We start from the raw sequence: 19,338 nt of genomic DNA, 5'->3' as shown, positions 1-19,338 counted from the left end.
TCATTCTTGCATCCACCCACCGCACCCACCTCAGCAGAACGTGGGACTCCCTATTTGTGCACACTTTCTTGACCAGCACCGGACGTCTCGTGGGGTGTGTTTGCGGAATTATCTTCCGTATCTTACACGCTTCCTCCTTTCCGCCTGTTCGTTCGTTCAACCATAGCTTTGGCCACAAGCCGGTTATTGGCTCCCAACAACAACAAAGTCCACGGGCAAGCAACTTTTCATTTTTTTTTACTTCATTCTTTAAACGCCCGTTTGCGACTCGTTAGTTCGCGGTTTGCCCCGTTGAGAGTTGTTCTCGCCTCACGCGAAGATTCGTTTTCGCACGTTCTCATCTGCATGCCAGAGCTCCGACGCGCCACGGGTGCTTGGCGTTGGTCGACAATCCCTTCGGTTTCCCCGCCAGCATGGGCTGAAGGGTGTGCAAACACAACAGAGTGGAAACCGCCCGTCGTTGGCGAGCTATGTGTGGGCTTTGACTTCTGGTGGCCCCAAAAGTTCAAGTGTACACACGTCGTGTTGCACGCAAGCGAACCATTTAACCGTAGCAGCAAAAAAGCAAAACAGCCAAAAGTTCACCGCAAACACAGTTTTTCCAGACAAGGGCAATGAGTTTTGTTTTGGTTGATGCTTTGCTTTTCATTCGCTTATCACAACAATCAACTTGCGAACCCGAGAGCAGTACGCTCGCGCGCACTGAGACACACAATGGCGGTTCAGACACGCCAAGTTATAACAATCAGCGAAACATAATGCTCCACACACATGGTAGCCGGTGGAAAATCTTTCACCTTTCTGGCCCCACCGTCAACGCTCGGTCGCCACTGAAACACAACTGACTGGAAAAGCGAACTTACCGCGCCTGGGTTACAAGATGCTACGGACACAATGATACGGGTTCGGTTTTCAAATTGTGGCACCAACACACGCAACAAACGTGTTCGGACAACAGCTACCGTTTCGATGACCTTCGCGGCATCAAAAGTTCCCGGTTTACCAAATGTAAGTACATTGCCATTTTTTTGTTTTTTTTTTATTTTAATGCGATAAACCGTCGATAAAACAATGTTTTCATACCCGAATTCTCAAAAACTCATGGAACAATCTGAATGAATATGGGATTAAGGATTCACATGATTGAATCTCGCAAAAAGATTCACAAGGCACAACTCTAGTGTATATGTAATCAAATATTGACAGCTGTCAACGGCCGCCAAAAACGCGGAGGAAAAAAGCGGCGGAACCACTGAACCGGGTGTTGTAAAAATTTTCATGTGTTTGTACTTAAAATATAGATAGTTATTCCGCCAGAATTAGTACTGTGCAATCGGAAAGCATCCCCAATCCAGGATGGCGACCGACATTTGTCTGGAGTTTGTAGATTCGGTCACGTACACCGGCGAGCTACACGCCACACGAACAACGGACCCGGAGGAAGGTATGGGCGACAAGGTGCAAACATTGTTTAGTACTTTGTAAAGAAGAAATTCCACTATTTACAGGAAAAGGCGGAGTATTAGAACGAAATGGGCTTGTTTGGTACGCCCGTGGGAGCCTGTTCGAGGTGTTCCGCAACAATTCCGACTTTAAGGTCATTCATTGGTGCTTTGATGATTGCGCAAAACGAGCAAGGTACGCACAAACCCATCATCATGTTGCTTCAATGCTAACTTATTGGAATACTTACAGAAACTCTAAATCGTGTACAGTTGAATGTGTGGAGGAATTGGTGGCATTCGGGAAACTACTACTTGCCGTCGGGATACGGCTTGGGCCCGAGCAAACACAGATTGTGCTGCTAGCTCCGGAAGGATACTACGAAGTGGGTAGCATCAATTTACAGGAAGCGGTGAACATAATAAGATTCATCGACCCGAGCTCCTGTTCGATAGGCTTGCTGAAGCAATACTCTGGCTGCCTTGCCGTAGGAACAGTTGATGGCAAGTTTATCCTGGTGGATCTCTGTCTGAAGCTCGCTGAAAATGGTACGAAAGATAACACAATGTCCCAATGGATCAGCTTCATAAACAATGGTTTTCTTTTCAGGCAACTTTGGCAGCAAAATTGTGATGAACGATGATGCCACCAAACAATGTCACATTGAGTTCAGTCGTGGAGATCCGAAGCAATTGGCATGCAACCACGCAACGCTCAGAGAGCGTGGCCTCTACTTTGGGTTGCAGTTCAGTCACGATGTGAATGCGTCGGTTGAGTGCATTCTAGACATCCCTCCGCTCAAAGCGAGCTGCGTAGGCTTTGCCGATGGAACCATATTCATCGTGGATTTGGTCGATCAGTCGCTGATGCATCGGATTCTTCCGCCCACGGAAGACTGTCCCGTGAGTGCGATGAACTTTCTTGAGCCAAGCGACGATCCCGAGGCGTGCCTGTACTTGTGGGTGTTCTACGACCACGCAGATGGTGCATTTGCCACCCTGTACATGATCATGTGTGAGGAGAAATACATGCAGGACGAGCTTTCCGTTTACGACCAATTCCAGTCGTGTTCTGTGCGGTTAAATCTGCTCAGCTACGATCCGGGCAGTATTCCACTGCATGTACAGAGCATTACAGAACGCATAGGAGATGAGGAGCTGGTCACATTGAGCGTACTAAGCTGGCTAGGATCGGATCAGACAACGACGACGGTGCTGGTGTTCGATTTGAACCAATGGTACAAGGCGGAAATGCCTTTCGAGTGTGATTGGCAAGATGAACTGACCTACCTGGTCGCGTTTCAATTGAAGGAGTCAAGCATCTGTGCGCGGTTGGATGAGGGTTCATTTAGGCCTTTCCATTCGGCCCATCGTCCGGAGGAGCATTTTTATCCGAACTCGCTGGAATTTGGTAAGAGCTCAGCGAACATCAGCTAACCAGTAACTTAGTCTCAGTCAACTAACACATTCTTGTCGATATAGATGTTATAAACTACAACGGCTTCAATCGTACGCGGCACCACTGGGTGGGACTACAGAGAAAATTGCTGCGGTATCTCAATCTGGACGGGGCAAATGGTGTCCTCGAGCCGACGGAATTATACCAGGCTCTTAATCGGGCCGCCTTGATGCCTCTGTTCTATGACCCGCTACCATGCGAAGAAATGTCCGCGAAAGACCAACGGGAGTTCGTCCTATCACTTGGTTTGGAGTACCAGTGTTACACATTTCTGCAAAGCTGTGCAAATCTTTGGGCCGACGGCAGTTACCTCGGATCGGATCCGGTGCACGGTGTCTCGCTGTCGACACTAACCGATTGGATTTGGAACCGATCGGCAGTCTTGAAGGAGGTCAGCAATAAAATGCTAGCGCCACTGTTGGATTCTTCCGGACCGCGGATGGATTCTCATACGTCCGGTAATCTTTCCCGCTGCACGGAACAGATGAAGCGACTCGCGAAATTCTACGCGACAATACTTTCCGATTGCAAGAAGGTCATACCGAAAAATGGTAATCCCTCTTTATGACAAGCTTTTTAAATAATTTATTATAAGACATCCTTTTCTTACAGTGATGGAAAAACTGAGAAAAGAATGTTCGTCAATTGCCGTCGCGGCCAAGTATTTGGACGTTGTACTGTGGCTCCTACTACTCGAAGTTCTTCCGGAGGTTCCGGAATCAGCGATGGGTGCGTCGGACAAAGATTCGGACGACGACACAAGTCAACCAAGCGAAGCACTGCGTGTGCCGTACCCTTACACAAAGCTCTCCGAGTTCTACCGTAACCGGCGCAGCAGCACCTTGCAAAGTAATCTCAACGCGGGGACGTTGGACGCCTCTTCGGGCTGCAAGAATCTGCTCTACATCGACAATTTAATTGAGCGCGAGTTTGATACGGACTCCATTCGGAAGGTTTGGTTCGACGAGGAAGACTTCGCAAATACGGCCGCCCCGTTGTATCCACCGGAATCGCTACAAAAAGCACTACGTGTGCTGCTTATCCCAGAAACGGCCATGCAACAGAAGCTTGTGTTGCTTTCGTATCTTTTCATGGATATTGTTGCGTTGCTGGACAGCGAAAGGTATGTATGGATGAATTTTGCCTAGTGGCGTCGGTAGACTAATTGACTTACTTATTTTTTTATCACATTGAAAGGTATGCCGACATATTTAAAGAGTGGAAAAATTTTCCAAGTATTTTTAATTTGAGCCCAGCTGCTGTGCAGCGTGTTCAAGCTTTTTGGCACCTGGATCATGGGGATGTGGAGGTAAGTTAATTTCGAAATAAAAAATGACTGCGTCTATGCACTCTAGAAGGACCCAAATTGTTGCTTAAATCGATAACTCATTCTGACATATTTTATTAAAAATAATTAAACAAAATAATTTTCTTTGTTTGAGTGAAGCGCAGGATGCATGAAAAATTTAAAATAAAAAAAAATCTCATGTTTGGATACCAATGTCTAGTATTGTGCCTTATGAATCTTTAGACGAGGTTCAATCATATTAGTGTTTAGGAATTCGAATCTTAAAACATTGATAGATCTTTCAAAACCACAATGTATTTTCATGAATCTTGTGTTATCTTTTATACCTAACACTTTAACCTTTCTAGCGCTGATGTGATTGATCTGAATATTGTGACACAAAGATGCGAAAAAATTTATTCAATTTTACTTTTAAAGATTTACTTTTTCTTATCGTAATGTACCGTAAAACGATATCTCGCTTTAATATATTAACAATGTGGGTTTTTATTGTCTCTTTTGCAGACCTCGGTTAAACAGTTCCTTACTCCAGCGTCCAACAAAGATGATTACCCAAAATGGCACCGAGAGCTTGCTGTGTCCATGTTGTTGAATCTAAACGCACCGAAACACGCGCTGGTGCTGTTGCGAGGCCAGGGCTATCACATTTCACCTCAGCTGGAACTGACAGCGCTCGTCAAAAATGGACTAATCGCCGATGCCTACAATTTGCAGCGTGGTCAACCTCAACCAGATGGTATGGTTTGGTTCGTGGAGACCATTCTGAACGAAGGCAAGCCGAAGGCGTTGCTCGAGTTTGACTATACCGACGAAGAGAAATTCGTCTTGCGCAGCTACTTGCGCGATGCGCCAGTGCCCAGGTGCGACAGCTTACTGTTCGGTCATCTGCTGGACCACGCAGAGTTTGTGGAAGCCGTGCAACACGTCGATCGGTTGACCCGGAAGCGCAACAATGGCATGGAACCGTACCGCGATATTTTGTCCCTGTACCACAAGTCACTGGATCCAACGAGCCAACGGTTGGCCTATCTGACGTACACCGAGCCGAAGGAGCTAGAACCACGCCTAGCAACGCCAACGTCGACCGGAGAGAACCCGTCGGTAGATTCACTGAGCGCACGGCTCATCCGCAGCCGGGCCGATTTTCGCGTTCGCATACTTCACCAATCGATCGTGGCCGTCAAGGAAGCGGCAGAAGTGTCCGGTTTACTGCACGACCGGCCGTTCCTCGATAAGCCCGACCTCGGAATGTTCCACCATCGTCCGATGGTGCACAGCCGCAACGTGAGCTATCCGGTGATGGTGGAGGAGCATCGGTCGAAAAACAAGCGCCAACGTCAAGAGTGTGACGCTTCGTACGATGACGGCAAGTATGAGGATCGTTGGCAGAAGCAGCGCCCACTGCTCGAAGAGGACATCTGCGCAAACCCTTGCAAAAGGCGAAACCTCGGGTCGGATTACAATGCGCCTGCGACGACCGGTATGGATAGAAAGTACCTTAGCTTCGATACGCCCGTACCGGTCATCCCACAGTTTCGTCCGATGGTTCCGAAATTTAACTTTTCCGTCCCCAGCTCACTTATGTCGGAGGTTGGCGAGCGAGATAGTGGGGAATCCGGGAAATTCACCAGTCATTCGCCTAGCATTTTCCTCCAAACGCCGCCACTGTTTAAGAAAAAAGAACCGGAGTTTCCTGTACCCGAGGATGCGGATACTTTCACCCCTCCGGGCATTTTGAAATCCAGCCTATCCAGTCAAGGCATTGCAGCGGATAGTTCCGAGGAGAAGGTGCTACGGTTCGACCTGCCTCCGGGCGTGACAGTGGATAGTTCTTACATCGATGAAACGACGGTGGCGGAGGACGAGCAGGGGACGACAATTGAAACGATGCTACAGCCCGAGCCAAGACCAAACACTCCACAACGGCGGGATCTCGACCTGTCGGGCATCTCGAACGATGACTTCTATTCGCCGGAAGCAACAATAGATGACAACAGTCTGCAACAGTTGCTTTCCTCCGGTGGTCCATCGCGCCGCCGTGCTCTGCATCATCGTACGGCCACTCCGACCGGGCTTGGCGGTCTAGCAACCGAAAATGTTGCGATCATCATCGAAGATCAAGTCGGTGAAGAGTGCTCGAAAACGTCTGTGTTTGGTCATCGTCAGGATGCAGAGGAGCCGGAGGAGTGTACTCCTATGGAAGTGGACGATGAAAAGGAAATTGCGCTGGAGGAAAATTACGCGGTGCATGCAACGGCTGCTGCCAGTGACGAGGAAGAGAACGTACCCGATGCAACAATCGAAGGGGATGAAATCGTTCAAGTGGAGGACGTTACGACTCATGAAGTTGATGAATCGAACGTGAATGAGTAAGTATGCCTTTTATTAGATGGTTCTAGCACACTCTGATTGCTCTATGTTGATCCTTTGGTGAACTTTTGACTCATAGCCCTGTTAGTTTAACTCTTATTTCAGATATCTTAAACTTTTTATGCGATTAAGTCAATTAAGTTTTTTGGTGAAATTCAATTGACTATAATGTATTAGTGCAATTCTACCGAAAGGTTGATAGAATCATGGGGTTGCAATTTCCTTTTTTAAATGATGTACTGTAAGTACACAATACCACAAAAGTCAGTACAAAGTAGGCCAAAAACTAATTCCATTTTCTTTGTGAGGAAAAAGTATTTAACAAAAGTAAAAATAATTGATTGTTCTTTGCTCTGTTCTCCATATATTGATACGCGTTTGGATACGATACGAGTGCAGTACTAAACAAAAACGCATAAATGGAATGATAATCAGTTACAAATCGGTACCGATGACCATTTCATGTAGAAAAAAAGAACGCTAGTTAATGTCCTGTCAAGCAAATATACCAACACTAACGATGTTCTTTTGTTTCTTTATTATTTGCAGCGGCTTATGTATGGAAACATCGGCGGTGGAAGTAGAGGAGTCTATTATGCAACAGCAGGTACAATGGAACGAAGAAGCTGATTACGAAATTATGGAAGACGATGAAGAAATAGAAGAAGAAGACGTTGAAGGCAGCGAAGTGATCACGGATCAAGGGGAAGATGACTGGAGGGTGGTCGATCTTGATGCAGAGGAGGAAGCTTCGGTGGAGGATGATCTAGGGGAATACGATGGCGAAGAAGAAGATGAGGACGGAGGTTCCTATGAAGATCTGGAGGACGGATTGCTCAATGGCGAACTCGATAACAGTGCGGAGGAAGGCGATGATGATTCAGTCGATTCATCAAGCGTTCTGGAAGTGATCGATTTGAGCGACGAGGGCAATCCCAATACTTCGTCGTCCTCCAGTTCTTCATCTTCATCGTCCAGTGACCAGGGTGGCGCCGAGCATGCTCAAGTAAATACGATCGATCCCGTAGCTAACGAACCCCCGCAACAACAACCGGCGGAGTCTGTCGAGCCTTCCGTTGGTTCCGTGGATTTACAACAGCAAATACTGTACGCAGAGTTGTACTCTGATGCCGTTCCGAGGGTTATATACCATCAAGTGCATATTGAGGGCGAGGAGGATGAGGAAGAGAAGGAAGAAGATGGAGGAGAACAACTGCAACGCCATGAAGGTGATACTCAAGAAGGACAAGCGTCGCGTGACATTCAGGTGCCTACGACTTCCTCCTCCACGCATCGTACCGAAGCTTCGGGACTGGCCGATTCGTCCGATGAGGATGAGGTGTCGGAGGTGAAAGATTTATCGGTCATCGGTCAGAACATAGCAGAGGTTGCCGACAGCTCCATGGCGTCCGTTAGTGGTGGTGGTGCGTTGCGTGATCTTTCCGTAGCAGCAGACCAGTGGGAAGATGGTGTGGCCAGTACGAGTGGAAACGAGGAAGTTGTCGCCCGAGTAGTGGCTCCTTCTAGCTCGGGCACGACGGCAGCGGCGACGGTCACCGCTACCAGTGCACAACCACAAACGCAGGCCACACAGCAGCAAACGTTTGGGCAGCCGAAAAACGCGCACGAGGTGGAAGTGCCAGCCATGAACCTATCGGTCAAGCCGGACGAAGCGCATGGTTCAAGCCGAAAGAACAGCAAAGGCGAAGAGAACGGACTAAGTGAGGAAGCACGTGCCCTGAATCTATCGGCAGGCCAGCAGCAGGAATTGGCGGCCCAAATGGCACGCGCGGAAGCGGGAATCAACGTGAGCGGTATTAACGACCGGGAGGGCGAAGTGGAGGTATCCAATGTCGATCATGATGAGCCCCAGTCGTCAGATGAGCTTAAAGCGGATGACAAAACAGCCTGCAGCAGTGAAGAGAAACCGCGCGAAAACGAACCACATTCTTCGGATCAAACGGAAGCGGCCAGCACCAACGAGGAAGAAAAACGTACCGTAGAAGCGCGAGAAGATGAGCCCCATTCTTCCGACGACGGGAAACAGGTTAATGAGGAGGAAAGGATGGATTTAACACTGCACGTTTCAGATGAGGAAGATGCGAGCGAAATGCAAACACCACCACAAACGGCGCGACCAAGTTCGACGGCTGGAGAGCTCCGTGTTGTGATTGAGGATGTGAGATTATCACTCAAACGTTCGAAAGAGACTTTGCTGCAGCAGGAAGAAGCAGCGTCTACCTCGAGCCCACGTGCAAACGTCAAGACACGGTTGATGATGGCGATGGAAAAATCGTCCGGTATGACGCCCTCGGCATCGCTCGCAACACCAACAACAACACGAGGCCGCTCGGGGCGGTCCACTTCGGTCGTGCATGAGACCACCAACACGCCGATCACGTCGGCCCTCTCGCGCAGCCGGCGGTACGCTTCGATGGACAATGTATCGGAGGCCACACCCGATCCAACGCTCCCACTAACACCACGCCGTTCCACACGCCGCGCCTCATCGCTTGCGAAGGAACTGTTTGCCGGTGGTACGCCTCAAAAACGAACTCGTCGCCAATCGCAGTCCTCGGTAGAGAGTGTGGACCGACGTGGAGATGCCACCGCGACTAGTCCGACGGATGCAGCGATGGAGCCACCGGAACCGTCAGAGAAATCTTTCGCCAGCTCCACAGCCAGTAGCGCCCGGCGGAGCACGCGGGGCCGAAAGCCAAGAGCTACTTCTGAACTTCCGGGTACATCCGGGGGAAGTGATGCACCACTGCTGGCGGACTATTCGTCCAACCGACGGCTCACTCGACATCAGTTGGCGGTAATGGAAAAATCGATGGAAATCTCCTCGCGAAGCCAGCCGAGGATGGAGCGAGGTACGAGTAGTAACAAGCTCGATGTATCGGTGGACACCGCCGGTGGAGATAGTGAGGGCGAGTCGGTCGTTTCGAACGTAAGCAATCAGTCGTCCCTACGCTCGACCCGATCACGCACGACTCGTGCTGCGACGAGGCGCAGTTCAGTCGAAACCCGCTCGAACCGGGGTGGCAGTGTGAAAGACAGTTCCGCCAGTCAAACAACCCACAATCCTCCGGCTGGGGCGAGTGAGTTAGACTCCGACTCGGACCATTCGATGGTGCACGGTAGCCAGCGGACTGCGCACGGATTGGAACCGATCGCGGAAGAAGGTAACACAGCGTTGGGATGATGGTTATTCCCACAACTCTATTACATGATGTGTGCTTTCATCCTCTTTCTTTTAGGCGATGAAACCCGCTCCGAAACCGGCAAAAAACGTCGTGGAAGGCCGCCAAAAAACAGCAAGTAAATGGTTGTTGGGTGCGTCGAAGACAGGAAGGAAACTAACAAGATTCCTCCGACAAGGAAACTGGAGTGGCTGGTTTTGTTCTTCATACTGATATATTTTTCATCATCTCTGGACTCTATTGCCCCAGTTATGAAGTCGTCGATGTTCATGTTTAATCTAAGTAACTGTACTCTTAAATATAAAAGCATGGGAGTGAGTTGATTTGTTTGTTGAAAGAGAAAACAACTGCGTACCAAATTAATTCGCCTATTTCCGAAAATTACATTATAATAATATTGCTGGTTGTTTCCCACCGTAGCAACTTTTTAAAGCATAAGCAGTTGGGGCAAAATAAATCGTACCACTATTCTGGCGACTTCAAAAGTATATTATATATAACCTCGATTAAACGAGTAGATTATATACATATACTAGGTAACACTTCAAAAAATGAGGACCAATAATTAAACAATTACATTAATGGCTTTGGCAATGGCCCCTGTACGAGAGGACTGACTATCCACGTACTACAGGGAAACAAGTCTCGTAAGCCCTAAACGGGCAGGCATGACCAAGAGGTCGTTACGCCAAGAAGAAGAAGATTAATGGCTTTCTCTCAATATTTTTACATTGCAGCCTTGAGTAACGTAAACGCTCGATTATCCACAATAAAGGGTGACACAATAACCGCAGATAATCCGAAAAATGTTCAAAGGAAGTTTATGTAGTGAAGAAACAAGAATATTAAATTACCAAAAGAAAAACTTTGCCAAAAATGTTATTTGTAAATTGATAAGTTGATTTATATGACGAGAACTTCAAACTTCTTTTTATATTTCAAAGCTCGCTCCATTCAGTAGCTTTCACAACGAATTGTTTTGTTTATCACAAAGAAAATTAAACGCTGCTAATAATACCCTACAAGTGCTAATCAATTTTACGAGGGTTTTTTTTTCTATTTCACATTTTCTTATCAGTACTTACAATCGTGAAATAAAAGTTAAATACATGAGACGCAGTCTGTTGAAGCACGTTTCTTCCACGCTGCGCTAGGTAGTAAGGTTATTTTTCGTCTCCGGATGTTACGTCAATCTAAAGACGGCAACAGAATCCGATTGAAGCCGATCGATAGCCCTGTACGATTATGCAATATTCAAAACATTTCACACAGGCCATACGAGTCATCAGTAACAAAGGCAGCAGAAAAAAACACAGGAAGATTTTTGGTTTGTATCCTTTTTGAATTCAAGGAACGCGGAGATTGAACGGCGCGGAAGTGAGGAGCGGGAAAGTATTAAGGAATGAGGGTTAGCTGGATGTACGAAAGGAGCTGGACATAAGAAAACCAAACCATAATCCGGATACATTTTATTGCGATATCATATATTATTGTTGTGTATACAAGGTAGATAAAAAATAAACCACAGTAGAGCAATACATAGTTTAATAAATTACCAATTACATACGTACTTCATACGAACCATCTTTTTTTTTTTGAGGCGTCGTGGGGAGTTGCACCTTATGTTTTCCTTTTTATTTCTTTTGTTGCGTGTGTTGTTGCTGGCTCGTCTATTATGCGCCTTATAGTCGGTTATGAGCGTCAGAAGTTATTGTATCGATAGGACATTGAAAAGGGAAAGAAACTTGATAATAGATATCGATCTCAGAGAGAGAGAAAGAGAGGCGTAATAGTTCAACTACAAATTTTATGCAATCCTGTTTTCGATTTCCTAAGCTGTGTACTCTGCTTCAAGGCTCTGTGTTTGGTTCTCTATAGCAGGGGTGGTCGTTATTTGTTGCAATTTTATAATTGTTCCTATCACTATCTGCTCAGTGGCGATCCATTTTAAACTGCTGCGGTTTTCGGGGCGCGCTGACCTTGTATCTATGTGGTTATACTCTTCTAGGGTGAGGTTGAGTCGAATGAATGAAAGTCTAACGGTTCATGAAAATGCGTCATTCAGGTTCCTTCACCGTTAGTCTAACATTCAATAATTAAATCATCCAGAAAGGTGTAGGAGGTGTCCATTGTCGATCCGCCTCTTGCTACACACCACCGTATCGTCGTTGGGTGGGAAAGAAGAAAAGCAACTGCACCAACGCTTGGGAGGGGCGGCATGCTTGACGCGGGAAAGATAGGATGCCATGACCGTGTGTCGTTGTCGTGACACACCTTACTTGGATGCGGTCTGGCTCGCTTTGGCCTCCTTGGCAATGTTTTTCTTCAGGTGTTCCTTGTAGTCGAGAATGCCACCGTTCCACTTGGTAACCGTGCCCTTCTCGCACACCCAAATCTCCTCCGCGACCTGGTTGATCAGCCGGAAGTCGTGACTGACCAGCACCAGGCCACCCTCGAAGTCGTTGACCGCTTCGGCTAAGGCATCGATCGTCTCCATGTCCAAGTGATTCGTCGGTTCGTCCAGCAACAGCAGGTGCGGCTTCTTCCAGGCAAGATAAGCAAACACCACACGGCACCGCTGACCGTCGGACAGCTGCCGGATGGGGCACACCTGTTGACGCCCGGTCAGCCCGTAGCGTCCGATAATCTTACGCATCTCCTCGCGCTCCACCACCTCCGGGAAACACTTCAGCATGTAGTCGATCGGGCTGGTGTCCATGTCGAGCAGCTCGTGCAGATGCTGGTGGTACCGGGCGATGCGCAGATGGGAATTCTTGCGGATCATGCCCGACGTCGGTACCAGATCACCGTAGAGCAGCTTCAGCAGCGTACTCTTGCCCGCACCGTTTGGCCCGACCAGCGCAAGCCGCGTGTCCAGATCGATGCCAAACTCGAGATTTTTATAGATGTATGGTGTCTTGTCGTTGTACCGGAAGCTAACGTTCTGCACCATGATCACGGGCGGCGGAATGGTACCGCACGAGGGGAAACAGAAGTTCAACTGCTTGTCGTCCACGGCCTTCTCGGTGAGGCCCTGGGCCACCATTTTGGCGAGTGTCTTCTCCTTCGACTGCGCCTGCCGGGCCAACTTAGCCGAACCGTGTCCAAACCGGGCGATGTAGTTCTTCATGTGTGCGATCTGGTCCTGCTCCCAGTTGTACTGTTTCATCTGGTTTTCCAGCAGCTCCATGCGCGTCTTGACGAACTGTTCGTAGTTACCGGTGTAGTACTTGAGCCTCTTCTGCGTCATGTGGATGATGTTCGTGCACACACCGTTCAGGAAGTCCTGCGAGTGCGAGATGATCACCAGAATTCGTTTGTAGGTCTTCAACTCCTCCTCCAACCACACGCACGCGTCCAGATCGAGATGGTTGGTCGGCTCATCGAGCAGCAGCAGGTGCGGCTTCACGTACAGCGCTCGGGCGAGCGCGATTCGCATACGCCACCCACCGGAAAAGTCCTTCGCCGCCTTGGCCTGCATCTCCTTCGAGAAGCCCAAACCGTGCAGGATGCGGGACGCCTTCGCCTCCGCCTGATCGGCTGACATTTCGTCCAGCCGATCGTAGATGTCCATCAGCTGCTCCTGCGCCTCGTCGTCCTCCTGGTCGGCGAGCGCGTCGGCCATCTTCTCCAGCTTGATGCGCTCCTCGTCCACCTCCATCACGCACTGCAGCGCGCTCTTCGAGCTGGCGGGGATTTCACGCGTCAGATGAAAGATGTCGATGTGGTCCGGGATGGCCACCTCGCGGTTTCCGAGGACCGACAGCAGCGAGGACTTGCCGCAACCGTTCGCACCGAGCAGACCGTACCTTCGGCCACAGTTCAGCTCGAGCATGGTGTCCTGTAGCATCTCGCTACCGAAGAACGTGATCGAGAAGTTGGAAAATTTAATATCACGCGAACGCGGATGCACGGCCAGCGAACCGGTGCAGGCACGCGCTTCCGCGTTGATCCGTGCCTCTTCGTCCAACTTGGCGCACAGTGCCTCTGTAGGGCGAAAGAAAGGAAGGGAACAAAGGAAAGGAAGAACACAAAAATTAAAACCTACGTCTGGAAGAACTCTTCCCTACACGGGTTGGGTTTTGAAGTCAACACTACCTTCTTCGGTCATTTCGGCGGTGGCACCGTTCGTGCCGTTCACATCCTTCTTGTCATCCTTCTTCGTTACCGGGATGCTTTTCTTGTTGCGGCCTTTTTGCTTCTTGTCCGGTGCCATTGTGTTGCTCAGACCAGGGGGGGATTGAACTAGTACACCAAACAGAAGGGAAAACGTTAAACAGGTCACCTCATTAGACTTAGACTTTGGTATTATGCTAAAACTACACGTCGCTGGCGTAGTCCAATTAAATAACAATAATTTCCACGAGCCGATCACCGTGTCGAAAGTGAAAAACGTCAAAAACTTTCCATCGCCCATACCGCTCGGTCGTCCGTGATCGACGGTTTTTTTCTTGCCACGGGAGAAGGTTCTCGCCGTTCGCAACGAGCACGGACGGCCGACGGTCGAATTGGAAGGCAAATTACGACTCTAAATGATTGTTGCCACACTTTCTACCACGCTGCGATGGTACACGGTCGATGGATACGCAGGACTGCGATACTTCTGAACCGAAACATACCTAAGGAATACTTTTATTCACGTTTCCTAAATCGGGGTCCTCTGCACAACAGCACTGTGACAAATGCAAAAGATGAAAGACCAAATCCATGCGCGCGCTTTTGACAGTTCCCAATTTGAAGGATTCTAAAGATTTGATTCGATACTCAATTCGATCAAGGTGATCCGAATCTATTTGAATTATATGTGACTCAATCCAGACACGAGGTGAGTCGAATCACTCACGTAACGATCGTCGACGACTCGAGTCGTAGAGACAATGTGATTGATTTCAGATAGAGATTAGGTTTTTTTGCGCGATTTGTAGTAAAGCTTCGAGAAAAATACATATTGTTACCGCAGATCTACACGGCGCTGCGCCAATCCTGCGAGTTTCTGCGACACTTTTGACATACGAGATGACCGACTTGGGCTATTTTTTGATTACTTTGACATTTCCGTGATCGCAGAAACCCGGTCGCAGGAGTGTCACAGCGCCGTGTAAATCTGCGGTTAGTTGATTTTCAAGATCTACAGAACTAGGTACTTACAGCCTTTTCACCGAACCTCGCAACTTCCGTTGGAAGTGTGTGGCACGTTTTTATTATAGAAAAAGCGGGTTATAAGTAGTGATTTGATGAGGATTCAGTTTGTAATTAACGATTGCACTATTTGATCGGTTTGCATCGTCTCGCGACTGTTTGATGGATTGGGATTCGGATTTGGGGATTCGATGTACCCACCACTAGACAACAGCAGCGCGCCAACAAGCTTCAAATAGGGTCAGTGAGGGTATTTTGGCCCATGTATGTAATTTTCGCCCACTAGAAAGTACAGTCGGACGTCGATTATCCGGGGCCGAATTAACCGGGCGGCGGATTATCCGGGTGTCTTGCAACTGACAACTGCACAACCGGGTTGAATTGTGTCCATGAATATCACTCGGGGTCCATACTACAGCGCGACGTCCCGTCAGGAAACGCGACGTCGCCTGACAGGCGGCCGAACTCCATACTCGGGGTCCACACTACAGCGCGATGTCCCGTCACAAAACGCGACGTCGCCTGACAGGCGGCAGAACTCCATACAAAAAAAATTTCGCACAAATCGCGCTAGTGTAGAAACAGCGAAAAACGCGATGTCGCGCTAGCCCTTGTCAAATGTCAATTCGAAACGAAAACAAGCCGACAGCTGGACAAAACATAAACAAACCGAAACACAAACGCGAACAACATGAGCAATATTCTCCACGAAACATCGGATTTTTCGTTGTACTACTTATTTCTAGCTTTCACAAATGTAATTCAGTTATGAAACTCCGTTTTAATTAATATTTTTACCAAGTTTTTTCGGGTTCCGAAACGTAAACAAACTGCTCTTCAACAAGTAGGAGATGACGGAGAAATATATACCTCCTACGGCGGGCCAAAATATCGTCGTTGTCTGTTTAAGTTTGTTTTCTCATTGAATTTCAAATGTAGAAGCGCCAAACTCACTCAGGGTGCATCAAAGACGTAGCTAAACAAATATCATGCATTACTACCTCAAAATTCAACAAAAAATTTTAGCCGAGTTTGCGCCCCAATGTGATACATATTTCCACATGCACCCCTACCTCTGTCGCGCTTGGCTTGCGCGATTGTTCTGCCGAAACTGGGCTACTTTTGAAACGGGACGTCGCGCTGTAGTGTGGACCCCGAGTACAAAAACATGTCGCACAAATCGCGCTTGTGTAGAAACAGCGAAAAACGCGACGTCGCGCTAGCTCTTGACAAACGCCAATTCGAAACGTAAACAAACCGACAGCTGTACAAAACGTAAACAAACCGAATCACAAACGCGAACAAAACGAGCAATATTCTTCACGAAACATCGGAGTTTTCGTTGTACTACTTATTTTTAGGCTTCACAAATGTAATTCAGTTATGAAACTCCGTTTTAATTAATATTTTTACCAAGTTTTTTCGGGTGCCGAAACGTAAACAAACTGCTCTTCAACAAGTAGGAGATGATGTGGAAATTTATACTTCCTACAGCGGGCCAAAATATCGTCGTTGTTTGTTTAAGTTTGTTTTCTTAGTGAATTTCAAATGTGGAAGCGCCAAACTCACTCAGGGTGCATAAAATACGTAGCTAAACAAATATCATGCATTACTACCTCAAAGTTCAATAAAAAATTTTAGCCGAGTTTGCGCCCCAATGTGATACATATTTCCACATACTCTCCTACCTCTGTCGCGCTTGGCTTGCGCGATTGTTCTGCCGAAACTGGGCTACTTTTGAAACGGGACGTCGCGCTGCAATGTGGACCTCGAGTGAGTTCGGCCGCCTGTCAGGCGACGTCGCGTTTCGTGACGGGACGTCGCGCTGTAGTGTGGACCCCGAGTCATAGTCGGCCAAAATAGCAACAAAAAGCGTGTAAAATTGATCATTTTACAGTGAAAACATAAAATAAACTAAAAAATATGAATTTTAGTGCATGCTTAGATACTACTCTACATTACCATACCAAGTTTATTGTTATATGTTCGGTACAATTAATGCAACGATTTCTTTTGTGATGACCCTTCCCTATGTGGGCCAAAATGGGTACTTTTACCCTATTTATGCCACAAAAAAAAAAATTTTATGCGAAATCTTTCTGTAGTGAAACATTTCAATTGCTTACAGTTTTTTTTTATTTTCCCAAATCAAATTTAACCGTTAACCTTGGAAATGTGAAATTTTTCTTTCATGTTCAAGTAAAAAAGCATTTTAGGCTGTAATTAAGATTGTTAAAAAATCTAAAATAAAAAAACTTTATTTAATTTAAACTTTAATTCGTTCAAAAGCGCTTAGCAGTGCCTGCGTCACAAAATAAGTTTAACGATGTCCTCTGTGCCATTGCTGATGATTAGTTCCTCCAAAACACCAACAAGAACGTCCGCCCATGTGATCAGGTTGAATCGCTAGAAGGAATTGACGTGTAAAAATTATGTTAGTAACGGATTCAAGTACTCTTGCCATGAGATTTGCTCGTTAAATTACCATTCATGGGTGTGGTAGCAAAAAGAAGCGATCTTTGAACGTCACTTGCGGTGTAGGAATTTTGACCAGCATTCCAAGTTGGAACTGTTTCTGCCGGCGAGCGTACTTTCCGGTGTCCTGTAATGTCCTTGCACTGGAGCACGATGCGACCGTTGGTGGCGTTTCTGCACAGTTGGTCAAGAAAAAACTGTCTCCTCTGCTCATTTCCCGGTTGGCCCCCGTATACTAGATTCATGTACTGTTGCAAAAAGTCGTGTACATTATTCACAGTTTGTCCGTTAATAACGTGCATTGAGGACAGGTCTGCATCTGCGGCAGAAGAAAAATTTAGATTCGAACCAAATTTCGTGGCATTGTATCGAACCGTTGTTGAGCCAGTTGAGCGTTCGGTCTGCTGTGGCCACCAATCATGTCCAAACTTATGCTTTTGCGTCATTGTATGTGGTGCACGCGTGCCGGATGCATTTGTTGTAATTTCGATGGGCAACTCTGTTGTGCTTCTAGTTTTTCTAGTCTTTGGAACATCAGTAACCTGCCAATTTAACGAACTTTTCGTTCCATTTTCACCAGATATTCGTTCATCCGTACTTTCGCCATCCTCGGGCATGTTCTCATTATCAAACGACTTTTCAAGAACCTTTTGTAAAGTCAACAGCAACCGCTTCTTTGCATTTTGTCTGCAACACGCAGGGCAAGGGTTGATCAAGCTTCTCAGTAACTCATATCGACATGGTTCGTCATACAGAGACTTGCAAACAGCACATCGGTGTTCTATGTCCGTTATTATGTCATCCAACTCTGCAACTAACCGATCTCTCCATCGTTCCGGTGATTTGGTTGTTATCAAACCACATGCCATGAGACGATTGCGGAAAACTTCGGCCACTGAAGCCTTTTGGCGAAGATGGACCATTGATTCGTCACTGCTTTCATCCGGATACAGTTCTTCTCTGAAAAGAAGTAGCAACATAATTTATTACTGCTGATTGGATTGTGTAGAAAAATAATCTAACGCACTCAAAACGTGATCGATCTATTCCCACGTAAGGATGATAGGTAGCTTCCGTTTGTCGTTTGTATTTTACCGGAGCACCAATGAAAGAACCTTTGCGTCTGCTATAAGCTCGCCTATAAATTCCCGGATGAGCTGTGCTAAAAGAAGAAATACACAACCACACCAAAGCTAGTCTTGCAATGATCATTCTGCTAAAGATCACACAATATTTGAGCATAAAATAAACCTAACTTTTATTTATGAACTAGTCCGCTTGCCTTGGATGTACCCGGTACACCGGGAAAACAAAAACAACTCAACAGACGAACGTGATATGTTTAAAATTTGTAAATAGTCACATCTGTGAGTATTTTTGTCTTCATGAAGTCATTCAGAGGTAACCACTAAATTAAACACAAGCGTGCTTTCAATCAATTTCGATGTCTACAGCTGAGAACAAAAACGTATTGCTGCTACATGGGCTCTTCGAGATGACCGCCAAGCTTTTCTCTGAACTTCTGCACACAAAAGACTTTTCTCGGCCGTAAGCGACAAACCTTTTAAAAATCTTCCCTCGCTTCACTATTGGGCGGGAAAGAGACGAACAGCATAGCAGGCGGCTCATCAATTGGTGAACAGAGACCGAAAGCAGTGTGGACGAAAAACATGAAACATAAAATAACATTTTGGACCATCGCCATCCGGTGGGGATGATGGTGGGACACCCCCGTTGAAGGTTTACATCATTTGCTGGGCACACGAACACATTCGGACACACCCGCAGTGCAAGGCAGACATAGCAGACAGAAGGTTGGAAGAGTAGAGCTTTAAAAAACATCCCTTATACTACAAACACCACCACCACGTAAGCAGGCGACTCGGCACAAGGTTGGATGTTTATGAGTTAGTTCATTCGGTGCAGTTTGCTGGTTATGAT

The 19,338-nt window shown here is 47.2% G+C and overlaps 3 protein-coding genes across 3 annotated transcripts; 1 reads left to right on the top strand and 2 right to left on the bottom strand.

Moving 5' to 3' along the window:
• The first annotated feature begins 1,296 nt into the window (after window positions 1-1,296).
• LOC131284983 (protein ELYS homolog) lies at window positions 1,297-9,958 on the top strand. The gene is made up of 10 exons (XM_058313843.1): window positions 1,297-1,444; window positions 1,509-1,638; window positions 1,696-1,991; window positions 2,053-2,853; window positions 2,925-3,452; window positions 3,514-4,024; window positions 4,099-4,210; window positions 4,715-6,579; window positions 7,130-9,765; window positions 9,841-9,958. The coding sequence occupies exons 1-10, from the start codon at window positions 1,357-1,359 to the stop codon at window positions 9,903-9,905; spliced, it is 7,032 nt and encodes a 2,343-aa protein (XP_058169826.1). The 5' UTR covers window positions 1,297-1,356; the 3' UTR covers window positions 9,906-9,958.
• A 1,279-nt stretch (window positions 9,959-11,237) lies between these two features.
• On the bottom strand, window positions 11,238-14,473 carry LOC131289260 (ATP-binding cassette sub-family F member 2). Its single transcript, XM_058318477.1, has 3 exons — window positions 14,403-14,473; window positions 13,882-14,028; window positions 11,238-13,770 (listed from the first exon to the last, which is right to left on the bottom strand). The coding sequence occupies exons 2-3, from the start codon at window positions 13,997-13,999 to the stop codon at window positions 12,059-12,061; spliced, it is 1,830 nt and encodes a 609-aa protein (XP_058174460.1). The 5' UTR covers window positions 14,000-14,028; window positions 14,403-14,473; the 3' UTR covers window positions 11,238-12,058.
• Window positions 14,474-17,369: 2,896 nt separating this feature from the next.
• Window positions 17,370-18,609, bottom strand: LOC131284982 (uncharacterized). Its single transcript, XM_058313842.1, has 2 exons — window positions 18,425-18,609; window positions 17,370-18,357 (listed from the first exon to the last, which is right to left on the bottom strand). The coding sequence occupies exons 1-2, from the start codon at window positions 18,607-18,609 to the stop codon at window positions 17,370-17,372; spliced, it is 1,173 nt and encodes a 390-aa protein (XP_058169825.1).
• Between the last annotated feature and the right edge of the window lie 729 nt (window positions 18,610-19,338).

Source organism: Anopheles ziemanni, chromosome 3, assembly GCF_943734765.1.
Source record: "Anopheles ziemanni chromosome 3, idAnoZiCoDA_A2_x.2, whole genome shotgun sequence".
Taxonomy (NCBI): Eukaryota; Metazoa; Arthropoda; class Insecta; order Diptera; family Culicidae; genus Anopheles; species Anopheles ziemanni.
The sequence above is the reverse complement of the archived record's forward strand: the minus strand, read 5'-3'. Positions and strand labels throughout refer to the sequence as shown.

Bases quoted from the DNA above. Each gene is read 5' to 3' on its own strand.
- LOC131284983 (XM_058313843.1), top strand. From the start codon at position 1,357: ATGGCGACCGACATTTGTCTGGAGTTTGTAGATTCGGTCACGTACACC. The intron at 1,992-2,052 runs GTACGAAAGATA...TTTTCTTTTCAG, and splicing joins TCTGAAGCTCGCTGAAAATG to GCAACTTTGGCAGCAAAATT. The intron at 4,025-4,098 runs GTATGTATGGAT...TCACATTGAAAG, and splicing joins GCGTTGCTGGACAGCGAAAG to GTATGCCGACATATTTAAAG.
- LOC131289260 (XM_058318477.1), bottom strand. From the start codon at position 13,999: ATGGCACCGGACAAGAAGCAAAAAGGCCGCAACAAGAAAAGCATCCCG. The intron at 13,771-13,881 runs GTAGTGTTGACT...TTCGCCCTACAG, and splicing joins CGCCGAAATGACCGAAGAAG to AGGCACTGTGCGCCAAGTTG.
- LOC131284982 (XM_058313842.1), bottom strand. From the start codon at position 18,609: ATGATCATTGCAAGACTAGCTTTGGTGTGGTTGTGTATTTCTTCTTTT. The intron at 18,358-18,424 runs GTGCGTTAGATT...ACTTCTTTTCAG, and splicing joins ATAGATCGATCACGTTTTGA to AGAAGAACTGTATCCGGATG.